This window comes from Ceratina calcarata, unplaced genomic scaffold (genome assembly GCF_001652005.2).
Source record: "Ceratina calcarata isolate Rehan_Ccalc_2016 unplaced genomic scaffold, ASM165200v1 scaffold86.2, whole genome shotgun sequence".
Taxonomy (NCBI): domain Eukaryota; kingdom Metazoa; phylum Arthropoda; class Insecta; order Hymenoptera; family Apidae; genus Ceratina; species Ceratina calcarata.
This window is the reverse complement of record NW_017179946.1, coordinates 139,296-147,570: the sequence shown is the minus strand read 5'-3', so window position 1 is coordinate 147,570 and position 8,275 is coordinate 139,296. Positions and strand designations below refer to the sequence as shown.

At 42.3% G+C, this 8,275-nt stretch overlaps 3 protein-coding genes across 5 annotated transcripts; 1 reads left to right on the top strand and 2 right to left on the bottom strand.

The window, feature by feature from the left end:
* Nucleotides 1-103: 103 nt before the first annotated feature.
* Gmppb (GDP-mannose pyrophosphorylase B) lies at nucleotides 104-2,885 on the top strand. 3 transcript variants are annotated; one of them, XM_018035048.2, is made up of 5 exons: nucleotides 104-186; nucleotides 906-1,111; nucleotides 1,177-1,570; nucleotides 1,644-2,037; nucleotides 2,115-2,885. In XM_018035048.2, the coding sequence occupies exons 2-5, from the start codon at nucleotides 959-961 to the stop codon at nucleotides 2,281-2,283; spliced, it is 1,110 nt and encodes a 369-aa protein (XP_017890537.1). In that variant the 5' UTR covers nucleotides 104-186; nucleotides 906-958; the 3' UTR covers nucleotides 2,284-2,885. The 3 variants fall into 3 exon arrangements, with proteins under 3 accessions (XP_017890537.1, XP_026674530.1, XP_017890536.1); XM_026818729.1 differs by lacking the exon at nucleotides 104-186 and adding an exon at nucleotides 245-350; XM_018035047.2 differs by lacking the exon at nucleotides 104-186 and adding an exon at nucleotides 357-612.
* Nucleotides 2,664-4,816, bottom strand: Sse (extra spindle pole bodies like 1, separase). The gene is made up of 8 exons (XM_026818726.1): nucleotides 4,631-4,816; nucleotides 4,340-4,556; nucleotides 3,980-4,263; nucleotides 3,772-3,902; nucleotides 3,495-3,711; nucleotides 3,115-3,425; nucleotides 2,887-3,054; nucleotides 2,664-2,817 (listed from the first exon to the last, which is right to left on the bottom strand). Exons 1-8 carry the CDS (start codon nucleotides 4,814-4,816, stop codon nucleotides 2,676-2,678), a joined length of 1,656 nt encoding a protein of 551 aa, XP_026674527.1. The 3' UTR covers nucleotides 2,664-2,675.
* Nucleotides 4,817-5,230: 414 nt separating this feature from the next.
* Nucleotides 5,231-8,064, bottom strand: mmy (UDP-N-acetylglucosamine pyrophosphorylase mmy). The gene is made up of 3 exons (XM_018034972.2): nucleotides 6,746-8,064; nucleotides 6,286-6,682; nucleotides 5,231-6,213 (listed from the first exon to the last, which is right to left on the bottom strand). Exons 1-3 carry the CDS (start codon nucleotides 7,219-7,221, stop codon nucleotides 5,680-5,682), a joined length of 1,407 nt encoding a protein of 468 aa, XP_017890461.1. The 5' UTR covers nucleotides 7,222-8,064; the 3' UTR covers nucleotides 5,231-5,679.
* Between the last annotated feature and the right edge of the window lie 211 nt (nucleotides 8,065-8,275).

Sequence of the window (8,275 nt, the reverse complement as noted above, 5' to 3'; positions counted from 1 at the left end):
AAAACAAATAAATGAAAAGGGCGTTGAATGAAACTATCTCTAGATCATTACGCTATGTAAATGCAACGGCAAATAGTCTAAATATTAATAGATTCTGGTAACTGAAAATTGATGTCGCGAGAAAATGGGACTGAGGATGATGCTGATGACGAGTATCAATTACCAAGGAAGTTCGAAATGAGAAACGTACGTCTCGAATACACATGAATCCTACGTATATGTAGAAATATTTAAAAACGATTAGTATATTGTCATTGCATGCGAACGATAAACGAATACTGTAGTATATGTATAGTTTACTATCGACTATCGACAGTAAACGTCGTGCGGTGCAACGAAATGCCTTAAAGGTGAACGATAGAAATTTCATGGTATTCAGTGAATGTAAAGTACAAAACGATTGATACTGTTCGATCGTATCGTATAATTATGCGTGTAGTACACGCAGTGTCCCGTGTATCCCTTATCGCTCGTGCATGCGTGTCACTGTGTACATGCCTCTAACGCGACGTGGTGTGCCGTTCCAATCTTAAATACGTGGCAACATTCATCGAAGTTCTAATTTCTTTTCTACTCTATCTCGTCTTGATCATAACGACATGTGGACAGCAGGTACTCATACATTTTCCCTGGTTTATTAAATGATCAGCGAGTGCTCGTCAGATACCTTTCCACGGGGCGAATAAATTTTTTTCGTACCCGGCTACGTGTCTGCATTGATTTCGATATATTTACCAAAGTAAAGGATCGAACGCTTCACGAACGATTCCTGTGGCTTTCATTCAACAATGAAGGGATGCACCTTAACGCAGAATGCGGCGAATATGTTAAGCGTTAAATCTAGCGTGATACGAAAACTGTCATTAGTTCCTCAAACACGGAGTTTATGAATAATACCCTTTCAGGATCCAGTCTATAAACGTACGCCGCTACGTTTTAATCGAATGGTCAGCAAGTGATGCAAAGGAAAAGAAAGAAATTAGGAACGATGAGAGCTGTGATTCTTGTTGGTGGGTATGGAACCAGATTAAGGCCTCTTACCCTCAGCAGGCCGAAACCACTCGTGGAATTTGCCAACAAACCGATGCTTCTGCATCAAATAGAAGCCCTGGTACGTCGAGAAAGATGTCTGCGAGAAATTTATGTATGATTCATTGGTTGCAACGTCGAATTTAGGTAGAGACTAACGTAACCGAAGTGATATTGGCTGTGTCTTACCGTGCAGAGGAAATGGAAAAGGATTTGGGCGAAGAGGCCAAGAAACTGGGAGTACGTTTGATCTTTTCGCATGAACCGGAACCGCTAGGCACCGCGGGACCACTCGCGCTTGTGCACGATCTGCTGTGTTCCAGTGACGAGCCGTTCTTTGTTTTGAACTCCGACATCATCTGCGAGTTTCCGTTCAAACAACTACTGGAATTTCATAAAAGTCACGGCAGAGAAGGTACCATAATCGTAACCAAAGTAGAAGAACCATCCAAGTACGGCGTGGTTGTGTATGGGGATGATGGGAAGATTGAAAGCTTTGTGGAAAAACCACAAGAATTTATATCCAACAAAATAAACGCAGGTATCGAAGCGTTGAACTCGGTGAATTCTTTGGAGCTTACCGTGTAGCTAAAATCACTTTTCAAACTTCACAGGCATGTACATCTTTAACCCGAGCATTCTGAAAAGGATAGAATTGAAGCCTACGAGTATAGAAAAGGAAGTTTTCCCGATGATGGCGCGGGACGGTGAGCTATGCGCGATGGAACTAACGGGATTTTGGATGGACGTTGGACAGCCGAAAGATTTCCTGAAAGGAATGAGTATGTACCTAACGTCTCTCAGACAAAAGTCGCCGGAAAAACTGTACTCCGGGCCGGGAGTAGTCGGGAACGTTCTGGTGGACGAAACTGCGACGATCGGGAAAGACTGTAGGATAGGGCCGAACGTCACGATCGGTCCTGGCGTCGTGCTATCGGATGGATGTTGCATCAAACGAAGTACTATCCTTAAGGCAGCTGTAATAAAAGAGCACGCTTGGCTGGACGGGTAAATTTCAGTACAAAACTTTTCAAACAATGAAATTTCGTCGCGAAACGAAGTCGTAATGCAGTGTATCGCGACAGGTGCATCGTAGGATGGAGAAGCGTCGTTGGACGTTGGGTACGGATGGAAGGTACCACTGTACTCGGCGAGGACGTAATCGTCAAAGACGAATTATACATAAACGGTGGCCAAGTTTTACCTCACAAGAACATTTCCAGCTCCGTGCCAGAACCGCAAATAATCATGTGACCGAAGACGATATTCGATATACGCGTATCGAGCGTAATCAACGACCAAACGATCCTACAAATAAAAAGTTTTTACTAACTTTTTTAATTACACGTAAACTGATATACATTCGTTTTGATCATGTTTTTTACATTTAGTATTAATTAACCAACTTTATCGGTAGTCCTCGCACTACTACCGCAGCCGCGGTCATGTACTGACTACAGAGGTCTTTCGACTTTGCTATCGCTCTCAACATCTCGGGTTCGTATGGAAGTTTCTCTTTTGGATCGACCAGAAACAAAGAGAAAACAAATATTGAAAAAGAAAAGTAAGGGATCATACAAAAATAGGAACACGTGTTAAAAATGAGGAGCAACGAAACGAAAAGTTTGCTTCGATCATTTTGCATACTAACTCATTATGAAATCGGTACACCATGCGTTATCATCGACTTCGGCCCACGGCGATGAGATCCAGCTGCTAATGAAATTCGATGTCATTTTATCGGTATCAAGGTCCGTGACTTCCCATAACATACCGATCACGCAAGGGCTAAAGATAAACACTTGCCGCCTGATTCTCTCTTCATCCAATAAAATATATGTGAAAATGAATTTTTACCTGCTGGCTATTAAATACTGATTCGAAATCCCATATGGCGTGTAACGACCACCTATTTTGAACAACTTCAAGCTACTGCAACCGAACAACATGACGATCGACTTTACCCTGAGCCTTTCAATCTGTTCAGGAGGTAAGTATTGTATTCCACTGCCATGGCCTATGTAACTACGAAATTAACATACTGTCAACGTCGTACGAACGGTGTATCCCGTTAAATAAACGTACATTAATATATCGCGATTAATTAACGCGTTTTCGAAGGCATCTCCGTTCGGTTTGACGTCGCAGATCATTTTCCACTTTGGAAGCCAACACTTGGCAAATGCGCTCATTCGCTCTCCCATTTTATCCAAATTTCCCGAAGGATTAATTATCCATGTCCCCATATTATCCTTTTCCTTAATCACTTTGAAACCGTTCTCCATCGTACTCTCGTGTTCCTTAAACAAAGCGTATGCAATATGCACGGACGGAAACCGAGTGACAGGCTGGTAGCTTAAAATCTCCATCGATTCGAATGGAACGTAATCCATGTGCTGCAAAACATTGATTTATACGGAACGTTTGTGTACCGTTTTAGAGAAGAGCTGAAAGTAACGGCATACCTCGTCAACGATTAAGACTAACGTTCCCCTCCTGGCATCTTTTAATTGTTGTATACAAGGAAGCTTTCCAAATATCGACAATATCACGTTGTGTGCAAGCTTCGTGTGCTCGGCAAGCACGTACTTTATCGCGCGTGCTATTTCTCCTTTCGTAAGAAAACATGCTGCCAATGCAACTCTTTTTAATAACCATTCGGATCTCTTCGATATACTCCCCCTGTAATAAAAAAGTATCATAGAGCTACGAACACGCATTAACTCAAGGTTACTCACTGACCTGTAATCGGACAGAAGTTTATCGATCATTTCTACAATGTCTTTCACCACATCAGCCTTGTCAGTTGGATCTGCCATAAACAGGATTCTCCATTCTCTCAACCATTCCTTCTCCAATGCTTGTACAGCAGCCTTAAATTATACACCATGTATCTGCATATAGAACGACTGATTGAACATCTTTACCATTACTAAAACTTTTTTAATACCTTCAAAGTTTTATTTTGTCTTTCTCTCATTTGCCAGTACAACTGCCTATTGGCGTAAGTAGCCGTTAGATCTGACTTGTTGTTAGACAGTAACTTTTGAATTTCATAACAAACGTCATACGAAGATTGCAACTTTGGTTTTGGTAGCGTTATACACAGAGGTTCTCTTTGTTCGGTTCCTGTTGGCAATATGGTAATATGTATCTCGTGCATTCTATTCATTTCGCTAAACTCACAAATATCAACGGGCTTGTGTTGACCAGTGATCTGGATCATATACCATTCTTTGTAATGGAAAAAACAACTTTATGATTAATTTGTACATTACATGGTCTTTGTACAAAGATAATGCTTCTTCACCTTTGGGCAGTTCAACCAGTTTCTCCTTTAAGCTATTGACTTTATTTACATTATTCGCGATAAACCCAACGTAAGATGGTACGAGTCCAGAAGATTGTTGTTCGCACAAAACTTCTTCCCTCATTTTTCTTTTCACAGACCTGTGCAATATGTGCTGACGAAGTATCACCGCGTGCGACTCGATCAAGTGACAGATAGCCTCGAGTTCATTGCCAATCTGCAAGTATTTACAAATCGATTAGGAGATCAGACAATTGATTTGATCGTGGCACAAAGCTGCTGGGGCGATACCTTTAAGTAACAAACTGCCAGCATTTTGTTTAGACTCGAGTATTCGACGCTACCTATGCTGCATCGCATGTTCGCGAGTAGATTCTCGATATCTCTCTGCACATTTTCCACAGAATCGGTTTCAGTTTCGTTCGGTGGTTCGCCAGTCAAATGGCACTCGTCTAAAATTTGAAATATCTCGTCCATGTTTACTCGTTCAATTCGCTTTTCAACGATTCTTCTGACCGCATGCAGTGACTCTAAACGATTCAAGATTCAAATTCAAACGTTGCTGACACAACGAGGGTAACGAACGACTCCGGTAAAACGATTAAAAATTCGTTTACCACAAACGATACTCGCGACGCTAAATAAAGTCGAGGATTTAAATGACAACGTAAAAGTTAATTAATCGACAATCGGAAGGCGATTTCTTCTGTAATTAAAAAGATTTACAGCAGGCCACAGCAGGCCTCTAAAACTAGGGACGCCATCTGGTAGTCGAACCAAGTGCAAACATGTTTACAAAATTTTCGTACGTGTTTGATCAAAGTCATATGCAAATATACAGTTTGCTGGTGTTAAAAGCAAGATTTCTTGCTCATACAGATGAAACGCTTGCACAGGTGTATGCGAAACATTTTATTCAAAAATATCATATAAATATATACAATTTAGTGTTACTATTATGGCCCTATTATGCCCTTTTAGTTCTATCGATTGCTTATAAAACTGTTATAAATGTATACACGGAATCTAACAAATAACTCGTATTACGTAAATTTAGACTTTTCCCGAGCTACGTGTCTTTACATGAACTAACATACTCTTCGTGAAAGAACGTGGAATTTCAATAAGTCTGCAAGTATCGCTGCTATTCAGAATATTCATATACATGTAAAGGCATCTTCATTGTATATTCATGAAGCGTCAGCTCGTAAAACTTTTTTCGCCAATATAAAATTTGTATAAAGATATCAACAATTCTTACGTTAAAATCACAGAAAATGAAGAATCCAATTTTTCAAGGGGAACGAGGCATAACGAAAGAAGCTAGCAGAACTATCTCATTATTCCAATACATAACGTCCTTCGAACGTTTGACCTTTCACGTGATCCAAATCCTCTCCCGCGTACGACACCAGAGGAGATATTTCTACGTCGCCTTTCACGAACGCCCCGGCGTTCAAAAGCCATTTCTTATGAAGCTCAAGTACGTCTCTTCGCGCAGTACATGGACAGTCCTCTCCGCTCGTATCCGCATTTTTTAAGGGACTGAAATCATCCTTGCGAGATCCCTGCCAAACAGTCAACCGTTTGGCGAACTTGAAAACGTCGAACACGAACTTCTCTATTTTAATACCGTTCGGTGATTTTGGCACGATTCTGTTTCCATCGTCGTCGACGAACGGGATCTTCTTTTTAGCGACATGGAGCTTCAATTCGTGCTCGTGATTCTTCGCAATATTACGGAGAAAATCTACGGTGAAGTAATGATTGCATATGTTCGCGGCGTTGTATATCAATTGGCCGTCGTCGGACCGCAGCTCGGCTGTCTTTTTCGTAATCTCGCTGTACTCGACTACCTGATAAATATCGTTTACCTGCAAGAATGTAGTATAAAAATTAGCGATACGACAGCACCGAGGGATATCGAAGCGTTTCATAACACGTACTCGGCACACTACTCCCACCGGCTCGTCCGGAGATGATTTTTCAATCACTTTAACTCCGCAATCGGCGGACGTTGATAAGCAGTATCCGATAAAAATAGGATCCGCCACTTTTATCAAGATGTTGTCAACGGAATGAACGTGAACGCTGCGAATTCCACGTTTCATCATATCGTCCAATATTCCTTGTACGAACAGGGCTCTGTACAACCCCCCATTTCCATCCGGTGCCTTAGCAATCTTGTACTTCTGATCAAGAATGATTTTCCCATCGAAAGTAAAGCAGGGTAGCATGCCTTGCTTAAAGGCTTTAACATTCTCCTCTTTTAAGTTGAAGTAATTATGCGTACGTAGGTAATCTGTGGTCGTATCGTGAGTAGCTTCGCTGGTCAATATGTACCTAACGAGAGAAAATGTCGGTTCATTTAAAACATAAATCATCCTTGTGAACAGGTGCCCTTACCATGTAATCTCTCCCTTCTTCCCATACTTCTTCTCAGCCATATTTTGTAAACGAAGTATTCTTTCAGCCTGCAACTGAAACAACGACTTGCCCGAAGGGAGATCGACGTTGTACATCCCTTTAGGATAGGGAACACCCAGTCTGGTGCCCTGGCCACCAGCCAACACTAACACAGCTGCCTTCCCATCAGCTATCTCCTCAAATCCCAGTTTCTCATACAACCTTATCTGTTCCTCGTCCACGGTCTTGACCGAGGCAATGTTCCCCGTAGGAATCGGTGATATTTCGTCGTCTAATGTTTTCTGAGACACGTCGGAACTGTGCAATGCTCTTTCAAAATACGACGTTACTTCCTCAAGGTCCAACTCCGAGATGTCACGATGCAGTTTCGTCCTCTCGTCTTCCGACAGTTGATCCCAAAATCTCAACAAATGATCCTGGCCGCAATCAGCCAGCCTCCTCTGCACGGACTTCATTTTCCCGTTTGACAGGCACGATTGTACTAATTAAGAATCGACTTATCGCGTTATCATCAAAGAGTAAACAGACCGAACAACTATGTTTGCGTTCTACTCGTGTTACGATAAACTGGAACGGGGCCGAGCAACAGGTATCCAATCGGGATATGTAACTTAACCAAATCCATAGATAGAGCATATGCTTTCGCTTTCACTGTTCCACGTAGCATGTTCAGCTCGTTTTCTCTTATCGACCCCTCTCGCCCTTCCAGCTTCGCTGACAATTCTCCTTTCCTTTTCCAGCATATTTTGTTTCTGCGGGCGTGTACCGGCCGTGAAAGGTCATGATCTTTTTTTTTTTGTTACCTTTCGAAGCCAAGCCTAACCGTAACCTTTTTGTGGAGAACGGTACTACCGGTTTCCACGCGTTTTTATTACCGTAGCTATCGATCGAGGTGAGGCGAAGAAATATCTACGTCCTGACGAATTCCAGGGAAGAAATTGATTTACGAATTCGTAAAAACGTTGCAGAAACGAAAGAATGAAACACGTTATACTGCGCTACCAAACGAGACCAAAATATTTAGGAACCCGACCGATTACGTGACATCGGGGGATTTTACAAAGAACAGTGGCAAGTCACCATTTGTTGAGCGTGAGAAAACATGAGCAAAGTACTCTGGTACGAGAAAGAAAAATAACGAACGAAGCGTCGACGAGAAAACCTCTCGCGAGGGATTTTTCATGGCAATGCTGAACGTAGAACCCGACCGAACGCGACAACGCGCGAAGGCTGGCGAAAGCCGAATGGCGGCAGGTCACGTGCAGGTTAGGCTGCATGATGACCGCCGCAGCCGCCGCGAGTAACTGAAGTTGCCTAGCAACGCGTCCGGAAGGCGGGTGGGGCCCAGCGACCAGGCAAAAGTGCCGCGAGGTTTCATGGCTGATATTTAAAATTACATCTTTGTCAGCTCTACGATTCTTTACGGAAGAAAATACATCATGCCATGCGAATCGAGAACATCTAAACGGACAGTCTTAATCATTGTACCTATATATTTACGCGAGACAT

Bases quoted from the DNA above. Each gene is read 5' to 3' on its own strand.
- mmy (XM_018034972.2), bottom strand. From the start codon at position 7,221: ATGAAGTCCGTGCAGAGGAGGCTGGCTGATTGCGGCCAGGATCATTTG. The intron at 6,683-6,745 runs GTAAGGGCACCT...TTCTCTCGTTAG, and splicing joins AAGAAGGGAGAGATTACATG to GTACATATTGACCAGCGAAG. The intron at 6,214-6,285 runs GTACGTGTTATG...ACATTCTTGCAG, and splicing joins CGGTGGGAGTAGTGTGCCGA to GTAAACGATATTTATCAGGT.
- Gmppb (XM_018035048.2), top strand. From the start codon at position 959: ATGCAAAGGAAAAGAAAGAAATTAGGAACGATGAGAGCTGTGATTCTT. The intron at 1,571-1,643 runs GTATCGAAGCGT...CAAACTTCACAG, and splicing joins ATCCAACAAAATAAACGCAG to GCATGTACATCTTTAACCCG. The intron at 2,038-2,114 runs GTAAATTTCAGT...GTATCGCGACAG, and splicing joins GAGCACGCTTGGCTGGACGG to GTGCATCGTAGGATGGAGAA.
- Sse (XM_026818726.1), bottom strand. From the start codon at position 4,816: ATGGACGAGATATTTCAAATTTTAGACGAGTGCCATTTGACTGGCGAA. The intron at 4,264-4,339 runs GTGAAGAAGCAT...TCCATTACAAAG, and splicing joins ACTGGTTGAACTGCCCAAAG to AATGGTATATGATCCAGATC. The intron at 3,712-3,771 runs GTCAGTGAGTAA...TTTTTATTACAG, and splicing joins AAACTTCTGTCCGATTACAG to GGGGAGTATATCGAAGAGAT.